This window comes from Dermacentor silvarum, chromosome 1 (genome assembly GCF_013339745.2).
Source record: "Dermacentor silvarum isolate Dsil-2018 chromosome 1, BIME_Dsil_1.4, whole genome shotgun sequence".
NCBI lineage: Eukaryota > Metazoa > Arthropoda > Arachnida > Ixodida > Ixodidae > Dermacentor > Dermacentor silvarum.
In genome coordinates this window covers 81,637,545-81,663,354 of record NC_051154.1, presented here as the reverse complement: position 1 = coordinate 81,663,354, position 25,810 = coordinate 81,637,545, and the positions used below count along the sequence as shown (strand labels likewise).

At 44.5% G+C, this 25,810-nt stretch overlaps 2 protein-coding genes across 4 annotated transcripts; both read left to right on the top strand.

The window, feature by feature from the left end:
- The first annotated feature begins 209 nt into the window (after nucleotides 1-209).
- On the top strand, nucleotides 210-17,276 carry LOC119449952 (uncharacterized). Of its 3 annotated transcripts, none has more exons than XR_007465304.1 (9): nucleotides 210-527; nucleotides 3,735-4,068; nucleotides 6,674-6,816; nucleotides 8,341-8,473; nucleotides 8,555-8,727; nucleotides 9,698-10,465; nucleotides 10,538-10,719; nucleotides 13,699-13,813; nucleotides 17,143-17,276. XR_007465304.1 is itself a non-coding variant. In XM_049660971.1 (9 exons), exons 2-7 carry the CDS (start codon nucleotides 3,752-3,754, stop codon nucleotides 9,913-9,915), a joined length of 873 nt encoding a protein of 290 aa, XP_049516928.1. In that variant the 5' UTR covers nucleotides 210-527; nucleotides 3,735-3,751; the 3' UTR covers nucleotides 9,916-10,719; nucleotides 13,699-13,813; nucleotides 17,143-17,276. The 3 variants fall into 3 exon arrangements, 2 of the variants coding, with proteins under 2 accessions (XP_049516928.1, XP_049516929.1); XM_049660971.1 differs by having other exon boundaries at nucleotides 3,735-3,863; nucleotides 3,975-4,068; nucleotides 9,698-10,719; XM_049660972.1 differs by lacking the exons at nucleotides 13,699-13,813; nucleotides 17,143-17,276 and having other exon boundaries at nucleotides 3,735-3,863; nucleotides 3,975-4,068; nucleotides 10,538-10,770.
- A 778-nt stretch (nucleotides 17,277-18,054) lies between these two features.
- On the top strand, nucleotides 18,055-25,045 carry LOC125939630 (uncharacterized). Its single transcript, XM_037713265.2, has 10 exons — nucleotides 18,055-18,075; nucleotides 18,200-18,308; nucleotides 18,688-18,833; nucleotides 19,583-19,718; nucleotides 19,825-19,964; nucleotides 20,037-20,172; nucleotides 20,277-20,606; nucleotides 24,147-24,340; nucleotides 24,414-24,549; nucleotides 24,810-25,045. Exons 3-10 carry the CDS (start codon nucleotides 18,716-18,718, stop codon nucleotides 25,033-25,035), a joined length of 1,416 nt encoding a protein of 471 aa, XP_037569193.1. The 5' UTR covers nucleotides 18,055-18,075; nucleotides 18,200-18,308; nucleotides 18,688-18,715; the 3' UTR covers nucleotides 25,036-25,045.
- Nucleotides 25,046-25,810: the final 765 nt, after the last annotated feature.

The window sequence follows — 25,810 nt, the reverse complement described above, 5'->3', positions numbered from 1 at the left end:
TAGAAGAAATGAGAAAATTTAGCATGTACTTATTCTTGCATCTTGCTCAGGAAAAATAGCGCCACAATTGTTCCTGCGGCTAAAGCGTGGAGCGGTAGCACCAAACGCAAGGATAACTGGAAGATTCATGTATAGGTCAAGCTGTCCAAAGGAATCCTCCAAAACATTTTCCCTTAACTAAAACACGACATGTAAAAAGGAATGTTCTTGCTCTGCAATCTACTAACTGCTATGAGACGACGAGGAAGTCTCCAAGGTTTCGCCAACTGGTCTGCTATCACCATCACGCTTGTCCGGCGCGCGTGCTTTGGGAAAGCGTGGCTGGTGTTCCGAAGCCGGCAAGCACAAACACCTTCCAACAGCATCTGTGTGCTCCACGGCGCGGCGTTGGGAGAGGAGCCCCTGCTAGGTAACGCCGTTTCGCGTTCCCCAGTCGGCGTACCTCAACCTCGAGCTGGCTTCGCAGGAATGCAAGGCGACACGGTTGGCATGATATACCTGTGACCAAGATTGCGACATCTGAAAAGGTGGGCTCCGCTTTCGTAACATAAACCTCCATCTTTCATTCAATCGTCTGTCGGCTCGCCATATCGCGGCCTTCGTAGGGATATGGCTACTAAATGGCCACCACTGCTGCAATGAATGTGCGCTGGTGGTTCACAAGTGTCTCTGTCGAGTAGCCTGAACCTCAACCTCCACAACCAAATCAAGTTCAGCCACGACCCGCGGAGAGTCGTTGAATTGGTCACGTGTTCACGTGAGAACCTTGCTAACGACAATATGTTCCTGCAGAATTCACACTGTGATCTTGTCGATGTAAAACAAAAATAGGCGTGTATAGCGCGAAGAAACGAAAAACGGCAAAAGGAATGAACGGAAACAAGCGCCTTCTTCTACTGTCTTTGCTTTCTTGTTCGCGCTACACACAACTATGGATTCATACCAACTAGACAGCTAGCACTGGATGCAAAACAGCTTCATACCTGGATCTATCCTGGATACAATAAGGCAGCTTATTTATGTCATGAGTGCAAACGCGGAGGGAATATCTTGGCAAATTTACAAACGCACAAAGAAAGCGCTGGTTGTCCAAGATTGCAGATAATCTGGCCCTATGTTTGCATAGTTAAACATCTACTGTAGCTGATGGAGAGAAATTTACTAATACTTGAATTATATGGGGGCGATGAACTTGGCTGTCCTGTAAAATACTCGTATTCAAGTAAATTTACGTCGTAAGTTATATAAGATGTAAGCGTCAGAACAAGCCATGTCAGTGTGCGATATCCGTTTTTTTTTTCTTCTCACAATCGTAAGGAAGACAGAAGGTAGAAGTAAGCTATCTCTTGGTGATTTTCACTTTGAAAGTTAGTTGTCTCTTACATTTTATCGACTTTTGATACAACCTACACCATAATGAAATGCATATCCTTGGAGGCTGGAAAAAGTATTTCTCTCTGGGCTATTCAGTGCGCAGCTAGAGACGGTTTGTCCAGCGAACACTCGAAAATGGACATTGTCGCTTCATGTAGAAACTGTTATCCTCCTTTTTATGTGGCGCTTCCTCCGGAAAATGCCTGGCGCCGCTGACGGGCATAACCGATTCAAGAAAATTAAAATGAAATGAGGAGAGAATAAAAAAAATTAAGAAAAACCGCGGACACCTAAGCACTTCTTACGAGTTGTGAATGCGAACACATTAATGCAAAATTGAACGCCGCTGAGCGGTCCTTCGAGTTATGAACTCTTCGCGGCCTAGCTAGCGCGTTGAGACGTTTGGCCAACGCCTCCTAGATAGCACAAGGCCGGTGCACTTCGATCCATGGTGTCATGCTACCTTTCCCCATTGCCATAGAATCTAATGGGGACGCTCCCGAGTAAGCCGTGGTGATTTTGTCGTCACCGCTTTCGTCACGCCGGGCTTGGCTATGGAAATTTCGGTCAAAGTAGCATGATTTCATAAAGCAGAGTGTATAGGCCTGCTATTTAGGAGGCACTGGTTCAGCCCAGTGGGTAAGACCGCCAACGCTTTTCCTTTCGAGTTTATGCTGTTTTTTTTATACATTAATATCTTTGTAGCGATGACCGAGGCGAAGTTAGAACGCAGGCGAAAGCTTGCGCGGACAAGTAACGCGCTGATAACACAGGGTGACGTGGCGTCGCGGCGATGCCCTCTCCCCTGACGCAACACCTGGCGCGCTGGCACGGCAGCAGCTGTTACCTTTTGCCCACTCTGCTCCGTCGAGGCGCGCACGTGACGTGGCGTCGCAGAATGGGAATTAAGGTGTATTTTTGCTGCTCCAGACGATAGAGGGCGGCTTTTTCGCTCAGTGGGCCATTGGTTGCTCTCGCTTCAAGAGAAACCCAAACGCTGATTATAGTAAAGAGTAATTTAAAGCAGAAAGAAATAGTGACGGTACAGATTGAGCATGCATGGCTCCCTTGTCTGGGATGAGCGTTGGTAGAGTCGAAGTCTCCGTCAACGACTTGCTAAGCCGTCCTCTCCTCGATGATTTTGCGGTGAATTCTTTGAGAAAATCTTCTCCACCATCATACTATAATCAGGCAGATGTTGCAAGCATCTGATCGCGAAACTATAAGGAGCCTTAGTGAAGTTCAGCGACGATAGTTCATCAACAGCCTATTTTTACGCCCACTGCCAGGACGAAGGCCTATCCCAGCAATATCCAATTGACCCTATCTTGCAGAAAATGCATATTCCAAGTAATGCCTGCAAAGTTCCTAATTTCGCAACACCACCTACTTCCCTGGCGTCCCCGACTGATCTCGCCTTCCCATGGCACCCACTCTGTAATTCTAATAGATCACCCGTTATTCGTACTACGCATTACACGGTCTCCCCAGCTCAGTTTTTTCCTCTTAATCTCAAATAGACTATTGGCAACCAATATTTGCTCTCCTTTCCACCCCACTTTCTTCCTGTCACTTAACTTGACGCCTACCATTTTTCTTTCCATCGCTCGTTGGGCGGTCCTTAACTTCTTCTCAAGCTTATTTGTTACCCTCCAACTTTTCGCTCCATATATTAGTAGACCACCAGTAGACCGCAATGATTGTACACGTTTATTTTCAAAGACAGCGGTAAGCTGCCACTCATTACTTGTAATGCCTCCTGTATGCGCTCTAACCCATTTTTATTCTTCTCTATATTTTCTTCTCATGATCACGGTCCCCCGTAAAATTAGTTTATAGGTAACCGTTCTCTTGTACAGATTCTGGAGGCTGCAGTGCCAATCATGGAGTATTGTTCTCTTGCCAGGTTATCGAACTTACAGTTTCCCGGGTAAGGACCCCAATCATTTCTTGCAGTTCATACCAGCATTGCTGAACATGACAATCAACAGGACAACAGTAGGTTGCTGAGATATTCACCGTTGATCTTCACTCCTAATCGTTCCCAGTCTAATAATTTAAACACTTCTAAGCATGCAGCGATTAGCATTGGAGAGATTGTGTCTCATAACTGACCCCTTTCTTTATCGACATCTTTCAGCTTTTCTTGTGGAAAATCAAGCTAGCTGTGGAGTCTTTATAGATATTCACGTATGCTTTTCCTGTATACCCCTTGTTTACTTCTAGAGCGACTATAACTAAGACATACTAAAGACGAGGCCCAGCGCTGTCCTCGATTCATTGTCGAGGCGGCGCCCTGAGCTGCATAGACGTTTAATAATAACGAGCTAAGTGTCCTTTTATTTATTTTCTCTTCACAGACTTGCCGCTCAAAACGATGTCGGTGGGCAGCCTGTTAGCCTACGCCTTAATTTTCATGACCTGCACAGCAAAGGGGAAAAGTATAGAGGTTACCGCGCAGAATGCACCAAATATGCGAGGACACGAAGGTAAGGAGGTCTCGAAAGCTCTACGGATATTAAATGTCAATTAATTGGCCCCGGCATATAATGTCATTAAAATGGCTGTGGCGCAGTGAACTGTCTTTTTTTGTTTCACAGTGGAACAATGCCAGTACACTGAATTCTCTCGGAGAAGAGAAGAGTGTAACAAAAATGTAAACTTTCTGGCTTCAAGGAAGGGCAGCGACTGCCAGTGAGTATTGATACTGAGCGTGCGGGAACTTCACAAGGCTAACATAGTAGTTAATGCATGCTCGTAAGTGCTCAGTATTCATTAATCGTCTCTGCTGCTAACAGCGTTCTGGGCGCAAGGCGGAGGGATACTCTGATGCATGATCTCTGGGATACTCTGGCCCAGTGTCTTCAATACTTAAGTGAGCGATTAGGCCAGACCGCGTTTCCCGTAAGTCATATTAAGCTACAGTTTGCTATGAATTGGAAAAATTGTCGTCCACCCGAATTTAGCACGAATCTACAAAGGAAACCCGCACGGGTTTCTCAGAAAGAACGCTTCGCACTTGAGGAAACATTTGTCCTGGTCCGGGATTCTAACCCGGAACCAAAGCCTTTCCGGGGCGGTCGCTCTATCATCTGAGCTAACCAGGAGGCTAGCAGATTGCAGCGCGAGGGCGAATTAATCGACAACCACGGCTAGCTAGAAAAAAATTGCGTTGGCTATCACGTAAGGCATCTTGTCCACTGTAGCTGTCAATTAAACTGCTATCAGTGAGTGGTAGTCACTCTAGTTGTTACCTGCCGGGGTTGTTTAGTGGCTATGGTGTTGGGCTGCTGAGAACGAGGTCGCGGGATCAAATCCCGGCCACGGCCGCCGCATTTCGATGGGGGCGAAATGCGAAAACAGCCATGTACTTAGATTTAGGTGCACGTTAAACAAACCCAGGTGGTCCAAATTATTCCGGAGTCCCCCACTACGGCGTGCCTCATAATCAAATCGTAGTTTTGGCATAAAACCCCATAATTTTACTCTAGTTGTTCTCTTAGTTGCCATATTTTCTAGCGATTCTTTTACAACGTACGGTAGTGAGATTTTTCAGAATAGAAAGGTTTATACTTTTTAAGACATAATATGGATTCTTCTTTTCCTGCACCTAACAGAGTGAGAACATCTCCTGAGAGAATAAACAGAAAGATTAGAGAAAAGTGAACTGTGCAAACGCGGGACAGTGAAGATGACACAAACATTGTCCCTTGTCGTTCACGCTGATCACTTTTCTGTAATGATGTATCAACTTTCTCACTAGCAATTATACTGAAGAAAGATGAGAGCTAAAGAGAATAAATAGAATACCTGACTACGGCACTTGCTGCCCACTTAAAAACATTACGAATGCTCGATTTCAACATAGCTATGCTGAAATGTAAACGATATTGTGAATGCTTTCACCAAACAGATATAATGCCGTTCATTGATTCTATTCATGGACACTTGTACATTCAAAGGTTGGAAATGATCACGCCGATACAAGCACCTTCAGCCAGCGACCAAGTAAAAGACGGCAAAATAGAACACACACAATGTGCGGCAGACAATGACTCCACCTTAATATTAATCGTGTAATCTCGTATATACGACGACCACGCCGCATAAAAATTATTTAACTTTACAAATTTTTCAATGGCCTCACCATAGAAATAACGAAAACATTTTCAGTAACATTTGAGCGTGTTACAAAAAGGCAATAATTATTTAACATATCTAACATGGTATCACATTAACTAGAGCAACCACGGGAAATTGTGCTGCCTTTCTGGCTGAAGTTACAATCACTTGGTGGACAGCTCGTGCGTCTTCGCCTACTCATAGAGGTCATAATAAGGGCACGACCGCTGCCACAGAAACGACATCGACCACCCCAACTATGGAATTTGCGATAAAAGCGCTTGAGGAGTTAAGCCACTAGACTTCGCAGAAACGCCCAAGTATATGAGAGTGGAAAATATAAGTGTTGGTGAATAGATGGAACCTCGTTTCTAGGTACCGCAGCATGCGCACCACAAATACAGCGTGCGTTTCTTTTACATAGGGCCTTTTTTTTTAGCGGCACCAAAATTAAAAAAAAAATCCTGTTGTAGATAGCACAATTCTAACCCCTGAGCTGAATTATTCGTTGAGGCGGCCATTACTTCTAAAAAAAAATGAAAATGATTGACTGAGCAGTTAACATAATTGCAGTAAATAACTTTTTACCTAACTATTTGCGGCACATATTTCAATGTACGAATCGTAGCTAGTAAGTTTGCAAGGCATTTAGACTCAGAACGAAGTCTGAGGATGGCACCGGTTTCGAGATATGCGCCGTCAAAGTTGAGGATGCACTGGAGTTCCACTTATTTGAAGAAAAAAAGAAAACGATGTTTTATACATTCAAGTACAAAAGCAACTGGAATGCTAATGCATTTAGTCGGACACTTTGAAGATTATAATAGCTTGAAACTATTTTAGTCTTGAGAATTCGTTCCAAGTGGATATGCCTTGCGAACTTACTGGCTGCAATTGGTAGACTGAACTATGTGCCGTAAAGAAATTAATTGTATTTTTAATTGTTGTAATTACGTTGATTAATCAACTAAGCATTTTGATTTCTCGTAGAAGTAATGGCTGCCTCATCAAGTAATTTAACTCAAGGGTTAAAATTCTGCTATCTGCCAGGAGGCAATTTTTTAAAATGTGGTTTAGCTAAAACAACAAAACCTGGTATAGTCGCTACCAATACATGCACTATATGCTTGTCGCAAAATGCGAAATGAAAGTAATGACATCTTTCACTGCTGCGCAGCGTGATGCAAATTTACGTCGACTGCCTGACGATGGCGCTGAGGAACACCGGCTGCACAACGAACCCTTTCTTCCTGACTTCGGAATCAAATCTAATAAGACGGAAGATGCGCGACAAAAACCTCACCTGCGACCTATACAGTGGTAAGATGTTGGGTATCTTTAGCTTCGCTTGACTTTTCCCTTAGGCTATCATTAGCCCACAGGCTTAAGTTCAACGCGTGAATTCCTCAAGAGGGCGTAGAAGGGAATGGTTACAATCACTTGCCAATTGGTGCAGAATTGGGCCAAATCGTTCGCATGGGCCGAATGTTTGCTTTCCGAAGACTATGTTCAGATTGTAATCACTCCACTTCGTGCACCCCTGCAACCGTGGCCTCGCATTGGTTGTGGGAAGCCGTACTCAGGGGACTCATCGCCTCTGGCAAAAATGCGTTCAAATAAGACTCCACCCGGCCCGTACTCTGCTTTGTTCAGGATGACACACGTGGTGTAGAAGCCTGTTCTTTAAAGCTGAAGTTGAACCTTTCCAGCAAAAAGCCTCGGGAAAGAGGGTGGGGGAGTCGAGCGCAACGTTTGATGCGGCAATCTCACACATGGCGTCCCAAATGCCCCTGGCAGGTGCCCCTTCTTCCGCTTTCTATGCTTTAGGTGCCATAATGGCAGCCCTCTAGACTCGTCGCGTGTAAACTGAAGGGGGCGGCGCGGCAGTCTCTTAGTGTCCACACATGACCAGGAATTGGGGACCTTAACGGTCAACACCCTTAGATGTCACGAGCTGGTAACAGGCACGGTTTTCATAAGAAAGCGCCATTTTTTTTGCAATCATAGCACAGACTCTGTCATTAAATAATAATTAAAAAAACGTCTGCAGGAAATAGACTATAGACCAGAATCTTTTACTCTCGAACATGTGTTTAGAGCAAACATACTTAATCTCGACCTTATGTCACCACCGGTCGGCATGGCCCGCGCAGAAGCCGCGCAGGGTTTGTGACAAGAAGGGTTTGAAGTTTGAAGTATGGAAGCCTGCGGAGGGGGGCAGTCAAAATTTTGAGGCGTTTTTTTTTTTTTTTTTTTTTTTTTTGCTCACTGACGGACGAAGGATTTGTCATGAAACTAAAGGGTTGACTGGAAAATTTCCGGGAAGCCGTGGATTTTTGTCGACTATCTATACAACGGCTGGTCTTCTTAAAGTTACGTAAATTGCTCTGTATTCCTGCTGCACCCCGATGCGATACTTCTATTACAACATGGATTTTAAAAACATTCATAAAAATTTTAATGAACAAATTTTAGTTTATTAGCGAGTGAACTGCGACGGCTACCCACCAATCTTGTCGACAGCGCTGAAGGCAACCTATAGAAAGAGTGCTGGAATCAGAAAAACCTCCTTTATAAAAAAAAGAGTAAAATCTGGGGCCAGAGTCACAAAGCTTTTCTTTCGTAAGTTCGCTTTGCCATTGGCTGGCAGTCTTCGCTAATGATATGTCTGGCATCCGGGTTGGCTAAAATTCTTTCTTACGAAAAGCCTAGCGTAAGAAGTTTTTTGTGAATTCGGGCCTTGTTTCGATAAAAATATCACAAGGTATGTTCGTTTTGCAAGGTCACTTATACAGCGTCGACTTTAGTGCATATTAGGCTGGTAACGTTGGAAATGTACCGCAGATCTACTGACACTCCAGGAAGCCGCCGAACGTAGCTGCTTGCGGGTTCGTGCCGTGAAACTGTTTTTCAAATGCGGCACGGCGTTTCATTTCCACATAGAAGGGAAGTCATTGACGCCCGGAACAATATGCGAGTAAGTGAGCTACTCAGATTACTGTTCACTGTGCAAAACGTGTCTCATTAGGGCTAACCTTGTTCGTTATTCGCCACGCAGACTCTTGAAAACGTACGTGGAGTGCGGAAACGTCGCTCTTAAGGACACAAACTGCACCAACGACGAGACTCTGCAGACGCACATGACGTTTTTCTTGAGTCAGTCATTGCGAAAACACTCACTGCATTGCCCTAACATCACCGGCGACAAGAAAATGTCGCCGTTCTTGAAAGGTAAGCCAACTTAAAAGTCAACCAGTTAGCTGGGCTTCTATTAAAAGACACGTAGGAGCTTAGGGAGACGGAAATTCTCGACGGTACACAATTTTGTAGATGCTAAAAATTGTTCTTACGTATAGTAACACAAAGAGCTGCAATGAACATGACTAAATTACTAATTACTAAATACAAATCTACCAAGGTATATTTAATATGGCTATTTTCGCTATACAAACGTTTACAAAAAGCATCCAACCATTTTTCTTACACGCATATTCAGCTAATACTTAGCCATGGTGAGCTTAGCCAATAACAGCCGCATCTTTCTTGCTTTTTTTTTTTTCTATAGTGCCTGTAAACCGCATTGCGCACGGCATTGTGCTATAGTACTATTTTCAGGCCTCATTGTTGACATATACTGGGTGCCTCACGTACTTGTGCCAAAATTTAAATAATATGCTAGTGCCACGTAACTGGTCAGAACTAAGGTAATGTTGTTTGCCGTCGCTTGGGGCAAGTGAGGCTATTTTTCGTATTCGTCTAATTACACAGTTATTATTGATTAATAAACTGCTTAAATATTATATTCAGAGCAAAAGTGTCAATTAGAAAATTGTAGACCATCCTGAAAATTTCTCGGTCCAGCTTTCTGTTGCTCAATGCTAGCTACATGAAAGTTAACAAAAAGTTATTTCTCTCTCTCTCCCAAGCTTGAAAGCTAGCCCGCGAAATACGAAGTGGCGCGCCCGTCTAGTCGCGTGGCACATTTTTCGTATTTTGCCTCTATTATTAACATTTTTGAACTGGAGAGGACTTAGGATATGTTAGGCTACCACGTTTCAGTTCTTTCTTATTTTTTTCTGGCGCTAAAAATGTTGTCTCGCACACCGAGAACGCCGTATATATATAGTTAGGCAAACTGCAAGCGCTTGCCTGCATTGAACTGCTTCACTACGGTGGCCATGAACATTATTTTATTTTCAAGGTGCTCCAAGAGCGGCTTCCGAAGTTCAGCACTGGGCCATGGCAAGCAGCGAATACGGCAATGCTGAGGAGCATCACGACGAAGGTATGTTCATGATTCAGCCACAGTGCGCGTCATGTCAGAATTCACCAAACACCAAATCGCCGCGGTGGCATAGTGGCTATGGTGTTGCGTTGCTAAGTCCGAGAGCGCGGGATCGAATCCCGGTTGCATTTTGATGGGAGCGAATTGCAAAAACGCCCATGTACCATGCATTGAGTGCACGTTAAGGAACCCCAGGTGGTACAAGTTTATCCCGAGTCCCCCACTACGGCGTGCCTCATAATCGTGGTTTTGGCCCGTAAAACCACAGATTTTATTATTTTTCACCAAACGCAAACGCTGCAGCTTGCCGTGCAAATTTTGAATATGTATGACTCCCGTGTTATTGGTCATAACTTCATCTATTTCCGTGTACTTCTCGACATTTAACGCAATTTTTAGTATGTTAAGCGCCTAGCAACTAATGTTCCACGATACCTGTCGTTCTTTAATTTTTTTTTTTTTGTTAGAGCCGCATTCGAAACATACCAAAGGATGTTCTATCGAAGACGCCCTGCGTCGTTATTTCACGTGTGGTTCAAACTTCTTGTGGAAGATGGTGATTTGGAAAAGACATTTTGCGAAGCACCAGCACGTGTACAACCTAGCTGCGAACGAAACGGGACCGACAACGCCTTCTCTCAGGATGCTGGCGAGGAAGGCGAATGAGGATGACGAAGTCTGCGGGTTAGTTCCCTAATGCCTTTCCAGCGCCAGCGAGTACAGTATTAATAACGCTTAATTTTTTTTGTTCACCAGGGTGATCAAAGAGCTCCAAGAATGCACGAACGAAATCATATCCCACAGCGAGTGCAAAAATTTGGACGGGCTCTCCACAAAAATGGTCACCATGCAGGAAATACTCATCGGGGACTCTGCGAAGTCAGCCTGCAAATTCTTGCCTAGGGAAAGGCACGCTGTTTATCCATCGTACAGCAAACGTGAGAACTACCTAACGACTTGGAACCTGTATAAAGACAAAATGCCTCGTAGGATCTCGAGCACTCTTCAGTGGATGATAGCTGAATATTGATTGTTAGTTCCCTATGTTCGCTGCGAAGTCGCCACTTTATTATATGCCGAAGTGAATGGGTGTTGCGTGAGAAATACTTAAACGGCAGAGATCGCGAAAACATCCTAATGTTTTCTTAACCCTTAGTTTTCTTAGCCCATCTTTGCCCTTCCTCGTCAAAGAACAAAAAAAAAAAAAAAAAAAAAAAAAATCGCTCGCTTGGCACTCGCGCAATGCAATATTATTATGCCAGCCGCCATTTTTTTATTTCGGACATTCGGACAGACTTCTTAAACATCGCCTGTGTCTTATGTTCTTCCTATTCAGGCGCATTTATCGGAGAGGCGGAATTTACCTGCATAAAAATCAGCACATACAGGGAAATAATTAAAATAGATTCACTAATTAATTTTTAATCATTCTCTTTAGGACACGTGTCTCAATCGCGAAATTAAAGCAGAGATTTAGTGATGTCATGCTTGGTTAGCAAAATAATAAGTTTAGCACCACTTTCGAGGTATCCGGCCTTAAAGTGTGTTACGAAATACGTGTTAGTTCTAACTAGCTGCTTCACAAAAGCGTGTGTCAACTTTTAAGTAGTTCTGTGATCTTAACTGCAACACCAATGCATTGTTTAGGAGAAATTGAGCACGGATATCGCGACAGTAGCCTAAGCCTTAGGTTTCCTGATAAGCAGACATGATTCCACTACTGTGCAGCTTCAATTTCGCTACTAAAACATGTGCCGTAAAATGAATGATTAGACATTAATTAGTAAATATTTATAATTAGCCACATGAACGCGGTTGCAATTTATCGCTCAAGTAACATCTGCCTTTTCAGGTAATTCCCGTAAACAGGCCTAACTGCGCTAGATATTCACTGTGGTTAAAAAAAAATTGTCCGAGCTAAGAAAAAGAGAGAAAAACAAAACAAAACGGCGCAAAGCCATAAAAAGAAAACACACACAATAAAAAATAAAAGATAAAAACGAAAAGAAAGGCATACGAAGAATTATGTTTTAAAGTGCCTAAAAATAAATTTGGGGGTAGAATTTACGATAAAGTTCACTATTTTAATCGAGGGACAGAAAAATGAAAGTGGGAAAACGACAATTTTGCGGCCGCTTAGAGGCGAACCCACAACCTACATATGACGCGTGCATTATACAATTTCAGCTAAGTTACGCCATTCCGTCGGGCTACATTTTTAGGCATTTTCGTGCATATGCATAAAGCCTATGCCTCGGTATGTTAGCCAGCGCCACTCACGGCCGTAGTGGCGGATGTGGTAACTCTTTCAACCACAGGCGTCACGTAGTACGTGAACCTAGGAGCCGCCAACTGGTCAACAAGCCCTCGTATACTAACTCAAGACATTTTGTCTGCAAGAGTTGTGGCCGTCGCTAAAAATCGAGCCAGATGATTAAGGGGCCCGAGGGGCACCTATATAGTGACAACGTTATGAAGCCAAACGACAAGTAAAACAAGGAAAGCACAGGGAGCCCGAGAGCATCATCGGAAGGCACTTGTTTACCAAGTGCTGTCGGACGGCACTGATAACGCTGCCAGATATTGGCAGGTCGTGGCCAGCAGATAAATATCTTAATGAATCTCTGCATCACTTTGCGCTTCCTGTGAAAAAGACATGCGTGAAATTCTTGAAGGATTATACACTTCGAGCTCTCTTAATTTGACGGCATCGTAACTCGAAAGTAGCTGATTGACGTGGTCCAATGACGATACAATGACCAATTTTAGGCATATGCACACATAGCCTGTCCCAGCAACTAACTGTGAACGCTGAAATTTTGACTGGATTACTGATTGTCGCAGTCACCGGTTGAATTTCGGTCAATTACCCTAGACAGGCACGGCACCTATGAAGGACCGCCAACTGAGCGCACGCCGGCAATAACGAGCAATTCTACTGACCTGGCAGAGCAGCGGTCTAGTGCGTTCATACGGCTGAGTGGTAAAAGTTCACATGTATTCATAACTACGCGATTTTAGCCTCCCATTCTGCATGCAACCCAAGCGCCCTCTAGGTTTGTAAAATTTTTGGATATCCCCGAGGACGGAACTGTAGCTCCCGTATACTGCGCAAGCTTTTATTCTGGTGTTTCATTTGGTCAGATAGTTTGACTATCTATAGAATATTTGGCCAAGAGCTTAATCACTGCGCCTTTCTCCCGCGCTGGCAAGAGTGATATGTTTGCCGTGTTTGTTGGGTAGTTGATGGAGGCGACGAAATTGAAACGAACGTCATGGTTCGAAAGTGACGGCTCGTGGTTGTCAGTGAGTCAATATCGCTTTTGTGCAAAGTCGAAAAAGCTTGGGTAATGTTGATACTAGAGCACTATTTAAATATATCGTTCCTCTACCAAAGCCCTAATGAGTAAAAGCACCCGGAAGGCCGAGGAGCACGGCTTTGTTCGAAAAAAAATAATAATAAAAGTACGCGTTAGGTAGAAAACCAAAATCGCGGGGACTTGCCGGCGATGTCTCTTATATGACGTTAGCCTTTGGTCATGCAACGGGGGTCGAGCAATGGGTGTTGCCCGAGGTAGCAGCATTGCCCCAAAAATCCCACCAGTTGTAGGAATAGTCATTTCATAACAATAAAATTGTATAAATATGTAAGTAACAAAAATATTGTAAAAGGAGCTGCGAAGACGCTGTGCTCCATAAATTACTTTAGGATGTAACATTTTCAGGCGAGCAGAGAGTTAGGATAAATGAGCATTGCTATATATCAATTGGAAACTGCGCTATTGAGTAGATCATAGACATAATCAGCGCTGTCAGCGTACCGGTTAAATGGCGAATAAGCTACGTGGAAGACACGCACCGCGTCACTCTTTTGCCCTACATGCACACTGAGATGATTTTGCGTGTTTCCCATCTAGAGAATCTGCCTCCACCAGGCTGCTCGTACAGGAAGCTTGTCAAGCTCTTTTCGTACTGCGTGGTCAATTTCTTCTCAAGTTTTGCCATGTCCAAGGACACCGTGCAGGCCTGCATGTGAGTAATAGAAGCTGAAAGACATTAAGGCATTAAGTGCACATCTCATTTGCATGCTGTTCACTGAGTCCAAGTAAAATAGCAAATTGGGAGAGTGGGTAACAATCCACTTTTTGCGGCACCCCGCTGACTTCAAACTACGTCTTCATCTGAATGGGGCTCCTAACTGCGAATGCACTGAACGACACCGAAGCGACGTGCCGCAACGGCCACATCTAGAGAAAAAAATTCAACAAGAGCGGACACTCCCATAGAGCCCAGCGGCCAAATTGACTGCAGCGCACCAAGCCATCGGCATTAATACCTGAACCACACTTCCGGTTGTGGTTTTGTGCGCGAGCGTTTTGAACGCTAGCTGGCACGCGTTACGCCGGCTGCGCCTATCGGCACTTTTTTCCCCCTACTGCTCAAACGCGCGCGGTCTCCATGTGGAATCGTTTTATTATTTAATAAAAATGATTGCGACCTATCTTTACAAGCGTCTATCAAATCTGTGCCACGTACAATTTCATAAAGTAGACGCAAGATGCCTTGTGAAATAAGGAAACTTATTTTGCTCTACATAAACGCTTGTTCTGGGCTTTTTGTGCATTCATCCAACGTTGTGGCACCAGGTAAGCAGCAGCAGTATCCGTACGAAGCTACACCGGACGGCATCAGCTGAAAGAAGCGAATTAGAAGCGTGTGTCATTTTGGTATTTAGACATTATTGGAATACTGCGCATAGAGGGGAAAGTGGTAAATGGGCGGCATTGCAAAGAAAAGCAATTCGCTTTTACATACATGGCGTAGAATGTAGCCGACTCAACCCAAACAATACCATAAAATATGAAGAAAACATCTGATTTCCAATCATTCCCCCATTCAGGGGCTTTATTTCACGCACTTTAACAACACAAATACACGGGCTACTGCGCGTTTCCTAAACTTGGCCTTACCCTACATACGCGATGGTATACGCTACGTACACAGAGATGGCCACAACAGTGGTTCCCAGCCAGACGATGCTAGACGTTCGCAGAATTCCTTCTACTCACACTCAAAACATGCTTGGGTGCGAAGCCTGTTTTGAGTCGTTCAGAAAACGGAATTTTTTAGTAACAAGTTGCTGGTTTTTGAGCTCCTCGGCATTATCTTTTGCGCGTTCTGCCGGCGCAAGCAACAGTCCCGTGTTATCAATCTTGGCAATCGCGCGTCGCGTTTTCAATAAGCGCGTGGGTACCGAAAGAAGGTATATGTAAAGTCCCTATATAAGAAAAGTACCACCATCTACTCTTTCCTCCGCCGCCTCCTCTCCTAAAGCGCTTGCTTTTTTCTTTACTTTTTGCTTGCGAAAGCCAAATCGACGGTGGCGCACCTAGAAAGTCCACGTTGAAGCTTTCAGGCCGGGCGCGCGCCGCCGCCGCCGCCGGCGTCTGCGGCTGCGCGGAGGACTTTCAACATGGCTCTGAGGCGGAAAAAAAGAAAATATAAAGAAGTGAAAAGCGCGCGCTATCATTGTCCAATCGAAGATACAGGAGAGAGAGAAGCGGCGTTTGTCAAAGGATGGCGGTACTTTTCTTATATAGGTACTTTAGGTATAGTTGTTGCAGGGAAACAAAAAGCGTCACAAACTTGTCCCACTAATGGCATCTTTGGCTGGCTGTTTCGGAGCGCTCTAGACCGCTCTCGCGAGCGGCTTTGTCTTCGGCTGGTTGAAAGAGGGTGCGCCCCTTGCGTTCGGTTGGTTTTGTTCGATCGCTCTCCTCCATCTTCGAGCGCTCTGAGGCGCTCCGCTCTGTCGTCGGAGCAGTGGTCGAGATGAGAGCATTTCCAGCAACGTCATCACAGCACAACGTCGCCGTTCTTGGCGACGGTCCACCGTATAGCCTAGGCAACCTAGGCCACAGCCTGCTGGCGTCTCAACGAACGGTCGTCTCACCGGCGCATCCGCCGGTTTAGCTTTGGATAGGTGAAACATCGGACGTTATCAGTAGTCACGTGGTTTCGCATCTGCCATTTCCTCCTCCGAGAGCGAGTCACACGTTGGGGTTGCGCGCTTGTCCTCTACCTCTGATTTCGGGGAACGCCGGATCTGCATGACTCTGCTTCGGGGGATGGATCCGACCAGTCGAAGATACTATAAGATTCAGCCCACGCCAAACTAACTTTGTCACCACGGCCGAGCTGGTTCTCGCTAGCTGCGTGACAGCTCCCTGTGCGGCCAGCGTGCCTTAAAAGTACCCTAAAAGTAGCTAAATTGCTTTCCAGTAATGTTGGGCGTCAGAGAAAGCGCCACAAACTTGTCCTAGTACGATGCAGTACACGCGAAACTAACTGCGCACCACGGCCGAGCTAGTTCTCGCTAACTGCGTCACAGCGCTCTGTGAGGCCAGCGTGCCTCAAAAATACCGAAATAAGTTACAATAATGTTGGCGCCCATTAAAAGCGTCGGAAGCATGTCGCAGCACGATTCATTAGCTCAAATTAACCGCGCCAGGACGGCCGAGCTGTTTTTCGCCTAAGTGCGCCACAAGTCTCAGTTCCGTGCCGTAAGCCTAAATGCGTCACACACTGTCAAACAATATTTCTCACCTTGCTGTAGTCCAACAGTGCAGCGGTGCTGTGTCGAAGTGCAGAAGGAACGCAAGAATACGTCGAGAGCCCAAGAAACCAGGCAAGATTAGAAAAAAAAAAAAAAAAAGAAACACAGATGGGTCGCCGAACAGGCGAGTGCTCACATGCGCAGCAGGCCTCGCTCGCTTCGGTGGCGTGTCTGGCGCATGACGCATGCATCTGGCGCGTCATTTGCCTGTCGCTAGGTAACGCAAGAAAAATATGTCGCTTAGTATAAGTTCATTAATACGAAAAACTTTTCACTTTTAGCGGCAAAAAAATTATACCACAATGTTAACCTAATTTCACATTCTTTTTTTCCGATGCTCGCGGCAGCTAACGGACGGCGTGACGTATTTGCTGTTGCCAGTTTTCGGCGAGTGTCCCCTCTTGTCGAATTTCTTTCTATATGGCCACACATGCTTCAGCCAAGCGTGGTGGTGGCTCGGTGCATGGCTATTCGGCCCAGTGTCGTCAATGCAACTTCCTAGCAGCTTTGCCTTTTTTTCTTACACGTCGGCTATGAGCTGGACATTGGCCGCTTTATGCGCTTACGTCGGATCCATGTAAACGCGACACGACTGTAGAATTGGGTAGGAATCAGTTGCCACCCATAATTGCTTTAAATATGCCGTTCGTTCAGCTTTTACCTTGGCGATCTTACGAGTCGTAATCGGTGATGCTTCCCTCGGGCGATTTGTATGAGTGACAACACAGTTGCATTTTGCATGCAGGTTTCTTGGCAGACATGGTTCCTGTGTGGAGCAGGCACGCAAGCTAACCAACTGCAGTATGAAAGTGAAAGAGCTGGAAGATTTTGTCTACCTCACGAACGTTGTGCAGGACAAATATTCCTCCCGGTGCAAGCCAGAAGGTGGGCGGGCTCGTTTGTTTGCTTGTGCAGGTTAAATCCTTGTCAGAAATCCGTTTGCGAAACCGCTTCTAAAATGTCAGAACATAGGCGGGCTGACGGCTAAGGAACAAATAGTATATAAATAATGCTAACAGGGCCTTAAAATTGTGAAGTAAAGGCTGGGAAAGCAAAAAAAAAAAAAAAAAGAAACAAGAAAAAGAAAAAAAAACAACGCTTTCACTTTTCATCTGGTAAAAAAACACGGACATGAGATGTTGTTGAGGTGTATGGTAAATTGAAGTCCTCGTGGACAATTAGGTTGAGTTTATATCCTTTTACATATTGCTACGAGACAATATATATTGCCGTAACAATATATACACCCCAACAAACAGTCCGCTTGTACACACCAGAATGGCGGTCAATATCGGCATACGACGCTCACTGTTAAGGACATGACGTGCTAGTTTCGCTACATATAATGTAGACGGTAACTGTGCTCTTGAATGCACTCTTCTGAGGGGATAAAATGCGCGGAAAACAGTAACGTCGTGGTTTCGAATATGAACATATAAATTACCACAGGAACGCAGTGCTTCTCATAAACTGGAAAGTCTGCTGACGGCCATCAAAAGATTTACGGATCCATTCTGTGAATGCATTTTTGAAGAAGCAAGGTGGAAGCTAAAAATATATATTTTTTTTATCTGTGATGGTACCGCGCTTCTGTTCTTTAAACACCGGCCGTCCATCGAATAACCCAACATATTTCTCTCTAAAATTTCAGACAAGAACACATTGGCGGAGAAGAAAGGTACTGCTTTGCTTTTCATAAACAAATGAAAATTTCATCGTTCATAGAAGTTTCTGTAGGCAGTCGAAGAGTGCTGATATTAATCAATAATCATCCATATTAATCCTTCTGTATATGAATCAAGCCGAAGCTGGAGTACCGTCTCTGTGTAAGAAGAAAAGTCTACTTCAAAAATACCTGAGGTGCAGTTTCACGCTCCAAAATAAACTCTCGGTCAAGATCGACGAATGTAGGTGAGTCCACTACTGCATGACGGAATGTTGTCTTTCGCCATATCATCTTGGCCTTATTTAACTGCTTTATTATCGACGAACTGTAAGAAACGGAAGAAGCTAATACAAAAGTTCTCAGCAACATGTTAGACAGACAGCAGAACGCGAACTTCGTGCAATTCTCCTGAGCAAGCAATCGATTCCTTGCGAGCAAAGTAAAGCCAGCGTGAGCTCAGAAAGCTGGCTCTCTCTTGCGTAATTTTACGGGCTGCAAACAAAAGGCGCAATTGTTTATTTTTTATTTAGACTGCCGAGTTTACATTTCTAGAACGTATAGACATTAAATAACAATCTCTTCGCTTCTGATAGCAAAAAATTGTCTTTTGTTCTTACTTTCTAGGGCTCTTGATTCATTTTCGCAGTGTTTCATGGAAGCCCGAGCAGACAACGAGTGCACATACACGGACGACAGCTTCACCTCGATTATGCAGATGCAGACGGAGTTAATGACTGACACCCTTAGGTCTCACTGCACGCAGAAGTACGGTAAGAAAGTCCGCATGCCTTGGCGAGCATTTCGCAAAGAAGCTGTAAATGTGTATCGCAATGGAGCTTTTGACTTGGAGATTTCGTAGAAGTTTGCATTGCAGCTACCCTCAGCCTTCATGGAACTTGCGTTACGTTTTTCTTAACGTCGCAGGTACAGTTATCTTTACTGCGCTAACAGGTTCACTTTAGTTCCGAATGACGGAAACATCCTTATTTCCTTTATACGGAACTAAAGTGAACGTGTTAGCGGAGTAAGGATAACTGTACGACAGGTAAGTTTTCGATGCGAGTAGAATTGGTGTGAGCTTGTACTCCGCACCCAGCGATGTTCAAGCGTCTCTGCGCCTGCAGCTTAAAAGTTACGTTTGTGGTTTGTCCGTGAACGAATGCTTGTGTAAGCGCGCGTGTTGGTTCAGGGAGAGGGACGGCGGATCGAGAGCGGTGGCGTTTGAAAACGTGGTAGAGCCGAAATACGCTAAACCTTTGTTACGGGCGGCTTGGTGGGTGTTCCGTATTATAGTAGGATGCATTCATTGTAGCTGTGGGATGCATGGGGAGAGATAATCCATCCAATTCGACGATGATAATGATAAAGTACCATTGACACATTAAGAATAATTTCGAAATATAAGAACCACTGCAACAAGTATTTGGGGGTTCTGTTTCGGAGAAGTTGGGCTAAGCAAAAAGTGGCACAAGCATGTTGGCAATATGTTTAAAAATTTACAATGCCTGTTTTTCGGCAGCCGACTTGAATGTCTTGCTGAAATGCGCTCAACCCGACGCGCTGAAGAAGATGCTTCTTTGTGGCCTTTCTTATAACAAGCTCATGGAAGATTTGAAGAGACAAGGGGAGTTCTACGTCACGTCGACGACATGCAGGTAAATTCAACCTATATTTAAGTGAGCAATAATGTGACCCGCGCTTACCGCGGTTCTCAGGTCTTTCTCACGCGGACTGCTTTCTTCCTTTCTTTTCTCTGTCCAGTTACTTAGCGGAATACCAGCACTGCATGATCGATGTCGAGAGGACCACTGGCTGCACGAAGTCTACGCTTCACGAGCACACGTCGGCTATATTGAATTTCTGGACTTGGAACGTGGCTCCACTGTGTGAAAGTGCCGCTTGTAAGTATCAGTACGTCTTTCACTTGCCTGATAAACGCTGCCAGCAACTTTCTCCTTGCTCTTCATTCACAGCTCTTTTGCTGACAGACGTCGATCCCAAATGTGACTACCCAAAAGCACTCCTAAAGGCCCTCCAATGTACCATAGAATTTCAGGAGTTCGCTGAGCAAGCTACGTGGGACACGATGACGTCAGCCGAATCTTGCTCGTGCGTTCCTTCAATTTTATACGAAAGGCCTTCATGGTCATTGGTAGTTCCGTAAGATGACGAAATTGTGTGCGTAACGTGAAATAACAGATCTTTGATTTTAGGTCTCTGGAAATGCTCGACAAATGTCTGATACACTCTCTGGACAATGGACAGTGCAAGCACAGCCTGAATGCCAAGGCTCAAGTGTCCGTGCTGAGGTCGTTACTGATGGCCGAGTACAAAGTGACCTGCCGCAAAGTATACCAGTCGGCCCCAGGAATGTCTGAGATGCAGCCGGACGACTACGTATACGAAGATTACTACTACTTTGGCGACGAAGTTGTGCGCACGAGGTCCCCAGAAAAGAGGCCGGACAACTTGCTCGAGGAGCAGTTCAGTAACGGAACGAGGATTGCTCCAAGTGCCCGCTTGAAACTGCGCGATCATTTCGAGTAAGTGCCCGAACTGGCATGCGACGTCGTTGCGCGAGATAACCGGTGCCATATATTGTAAATCTTTGAAAACTGCGGTTTAAGGTTCACGAAAACAGAACAGCTGTTTCTGAAACACGTAATTAAAAATACCTTAGGGTGGTTAAAACCTTGGCATTTAAGATTTCCGCAGCAAAATAAAGCGCGTAAATATTTTGCCGGAGCACATCATGGATACACGGGGAAGAAATGGTAACCGGATATCCTATGGCCTGAACTATAACTACTACAGTTTTGTTTGGTTTATTACCTTTCATTAATGAAGTGGGAGCACGTTGCTATATTAAAATTTCTTCACAGGGATATAAATAACCTTATCATGTTTAATAATATCATAAGAAGCCAACAAACAGACACCAAGGACAACATAGGGGAAATTACTTGTACTTACTAATTAAATTGAAGAAATTATAGAATAATGGAAATCAAAGTGGATGAAAGAACAACTTGCCGCCGGTGGGGAACAATCCCACGTCTTCGCATTACGCGTACGATGCTCTTACCAGTTGAGCTACCGCGGTGCCCTTTTCCCATCCACTTTTTGGGGTATTTATGTTTTAATACTAGAACTAACCCTGGGAGTGTTAGCCAGTGCCACCACTCACCAACCTTGGCGGCGGATGTGGAACATCCTTGCTGCCGCAGGCGTCACGAGTACGTGATCTTTTCGGTGTCTGTTTGTTGGCTTCTTATGATATGATTAATAAAAATCGGGCCCCTCGGTTCCCTTTCTTATCGTTCTTATCTTGTTTACTGCGATGAACTCTCGGTTGGAAACTGTAGTTTCCGACCAAGAATTCTTCAGGGCAGTTTGAAAGTTTGTGGACACAAACTTCCAAATGGCACTGGCGAAGAGAGTTTTACTCTCGAAACTGTTGGCATCACAAATTGTAAGTTTTCGTTTTTGACAATAGCTTCATTGTTCGATCATTTCTTCAAATAACAATTAACCGATCGATCTTCTACCTTATAATTATATACATAAATATACTGAACGGGAATACAGGAAACCGAGGGGCCGAATTTCCCGATTTTTAGTAGTCATATCATAGTATATATATATATATATATATATATATATATATATATATATATATATATATATATATATATATATATATATATATATATATATATATATATATTATTGATGCATTGCATCACAGGATTCCGCAGTAAAAGAGGCAAAAAAGACGCACAAAAGGGACTTTACTGATGTATCGACTTGCGTTCACTTACCTGTATTTCGGAGTGGTTCGCCAACGTCAGGGCCGCCGATGACTCATCTTGTAAATATTGTACAAAAAAGGTTGTTTTGTACGTATACCCGAGAGCATGCTTTCAGAAAAAACGATCAACGATGGGAATTCAGAAGAATTTCATGATTATGACAACAACGCTGCCTCTTGTTAAGGAACCTGCTGTCAACCTCTGTGATGAGACATCAGCTTAATAAGCTTGCTTTCTAGCGTCAAAAAAAGCCACATAGTTCATTTTAGAACTGTTCCTTCGGCTAAAGCGCGTAAGGAGGGGATTGCTTTTCGGGCTATTGTGTGCGTGAAAATAATTGACGGTAAGTTGTAGCTAATTACCAGCAGAACTGCCTAGCGTTACTAAGCTTCCTACATACATTCTGCTTACCTCAATCCCAGGGACTATTTCAGTTCTTGAAGGAAGGTAATCCTAGAAGATGCTTGGCCGCATTTAGATGGAGGCGAAATGCGAAAACGCCCATGAGCTTGCGTTGTAGTGCACATTAAAGAACCCCAGGTGGTCAAAATGATCCCGGAGCCCTCCACTTCGGCATGCCTCATAATCAGAACTGGTTTTGGCACGTAAAACCACAGAAAGAAGAAGTTCTCAGTATGAATATTGTAGATATGTATTACTTTCTGCCATATAACGGGATGTTAAAGAGTGTTAAAGATTGCATTAAGGAACAAGTTTAGGGAACCAGTTTTTACTGAAGCATACCAAATTGTGTGTCTACGGGGGCTTTTCTGGAAATCTTGCTCACGTATTCAAAGTAGACGATAGTGGGGTGGAATCTACAGAAGTCACATGCAGCAACTCTCGTTAATTTCACCTCGGTTAATTCGACTTTTCGCTTAATAAAACTCATTGGAAAGTCCCAGTGAGAAACCATACATTGCTACGGAAGGAAAACTCCTTTACATCGAACTCGAAAGCACGCTACTTTGCCTAATTCGGCCCCCGACAGGGGTAACTACAAGCTTGAAAACACGTGTTTATTAAAGCTGGCTTTCTTCGTGTTGCCGTAGTCACTGTTTTGGAACATCGGAAAAGGTACGTCATACCTCCCAGTTTGCGCAAGAGTGCAGAAAGCCTTGATAGTAAAAAGAAGAAAGTCGTGGGTATACTTTGCATTAACTCTCTGCCCCATAGAGTTACCGCTCCGTTTGCGGATGGTGCTAAATTAGAAAAGATATGCGCTGCCATGCAGAAAAAGAGCAGTTTAAATGAAAAATAAAAAAGACAGGTAACTTATAGGTGCCATGTACCGCATACTAAACATTCGGAGAATGCCGTAAGGGCATAGTTTATAAAGTACCTAGCAAAAAATTAATTGCTGGGCTTTACATGTCAAAAACACGATCGGATATATATCTGCCCACGCCGCAGTAGGGGACTCCACATAATATATTTCTGACTCCTTGCGGTTCTTAACGTGCACCCAGTGCACGGTACACAGGCGTCTTTGCATTTTGCCACCATTGAAATGCGGCCCCCGTGGACGGGATTTGATCCCGCGACTTCGGGCTTAGTAGCGGAATAATGTCCTTGTAGCTGCGATGCTCACTTTCTCGGCTTTTTTGTTTTTAAAGCATGTACAGGAACGTTCGGGCAGACAAGCCGTTGCAGCTATCAGAGATTCTATCTCCATTAACGATCGTTGACCTGTGGAACACCGTCTAACATTTCCTAGCACTGCCGCGATTGTAAGTGTATATATACTGCAAAATTTGTATACAGTATAGTTATGTGCTGTCATCAGAACAAGGAGGGGGCCTTAAGGTCAAATGAAGGAGTACCATAAGTAGAGGTAGCGCGTACGTAATACAGCCCTTCATTATCATGCATATAGAGATACTGTTATGCTTAAACAGTTATATTTCGCGAGTGCCAGCACGGGAATATGATTGATGGGTTGGCACTGGTCTTCCATTGAGCATGCGCAGGTAAATCTTGTCTTTCTCCGTTTACGCCACTGTGAGACATTCCAGTTGATACATACGGCGTTTGAGTTGTCCTCACTCTAATTGTGTCTGGGATTGCACGTCTACATTTCAATAAACCGTGAATGTGAACATGTCATTAATAACGTAGTCAGTATATTATTTCGCTGGCTGATTGAGGTGATGGAGCTTGCTGGACATCTTTATAATGATTTGCGCTGTAGTGAAGTCCCTAATTTAGCAGGTAGACTTTGAAGAAGAAAAAGGAGGAATAAGTAGATGTTCAGGAATAAAAATATCGCAGGAGGATCTACAACAAGGTGCGTGGGTTCGGGCTTGACAAGTTATTGAACAAAGACAGACGTGATCCGCAGCCTTTCAACGTGCTAGTAGCCACCACGACCACCGCATTCAATATGACGAACTCCAGCGACGAACAACAACCCCAATCGCCGATGACGGGTCTGGTCATTCCGGTTCTGGACAACGACGACGGACGTAAGTAATAAAGTCTAGCAGACTCGCATCTGCAAATATGAATGCGTGTTAATGTTCACATTTCTTCATGTAGTGTGCAACATGGCTGGGTACGAGAAGGAAAAGCAACGCTGCAGTCAGTATATATCTGACCAAGCCAGGAAGTACAAACGAAACGTCAAGTATATACCGGTGTCCAATCTCCGAGACGTCGCCGACAACGTATGCAAGTAAGGCGTTTATGATTTAGGGGCATTTCACTGACCCCTTTCTCGAGTTACTTAATTACAAGCTTATCGCGAGACTAGGTTATAGATGTTGTACGTTATGCTTCTTCGATAAACTACCGAAATCTAGCAGCTGCAACGCGAACAATTTACGTTTGAGCTTAATAAAAGACACAAGCGATGCGAGCGGACGCTCAAAGTGCTTTAAAGATCCTTTCATATAGACGCGCTCTCTGCTATCACCTGCAATCCTTTCTTCCCAGGATGGTGGACCTCTACCGTGCCTGCATGAGCGAAGTAGCTGAGCGCAATAAGTGTCTGGTGATGCTCGCCAATACGCCACGGATAGTCGAGAACGAGCTGATCAAACTTGGCCTGACGTTTTGCACTACTGCTACGATCGGGTCAGGATGCCAGCCTCGGTACAACGCCGGTACAGTCGCCGTCGTATTCCTGTGCAGCCTGAGTTTGCGGATCCAAAATTGGTAATAAATATCAAGGTCGCATGTGGTGCATCATTGTCCTTACGAATGGTCCAGTCATTAGAAGCATTTCGCGCATGCACTGGCGCGCTTCTCTAGTATGGTTAATTGCGTTTTTTTTTTTTTTTATTTTTTTGATGCCGCCTCCTGTCGCAATAAAGCACACCAAGCAGAGAGGCTGCGAGGTGATCGGCGTCCTGGAGTTGCATCGTTGCTCGATCTGTGCTTCCTGTTCAGCATAGTACGTAGTCTTTTATCTGATTCTGTTCCTGTCTTTTTGCAGCCACGGTGCTATCACTGTGACTAAGCCACTGTTATTGTGGAATTGTGCGAATCGCGAAGCCTTCGATTACAGCCGAGGCCTAAGAGTGGCTGCTGTTTCACACCTCGTTGGAGAGTAATTTCAGGGGCGTTGTTCAAACCCAGTACTCAAAATCCCACGGCGGCGAACTCCCTTTTTAAATCAACAGTTTTTCTTGGCGAGTTACCACATTTCCGTATCGGGTATGTTTCTAGCCTCTTTTCGTGGGCCGATCCCGAAGATCGTGTAGCCTAAGAATGACGGCCGATATGTGCCCCTGGGGCCACTGGTTGCCGTGATGTGCCGGATATATATAAGTAAATATATTTATATTTAATAAATAAACATAAGATTGTCCGACGGATGGATTGGAATAGATGACCTGTAGCTCAGCAGCCCGATGGCGCCAACGCCAAGTGGCATAATATACCTAGGCGTGCTCATGTTCCAATTGCACAGATTGGCCCAAGGAAGCAGCTGT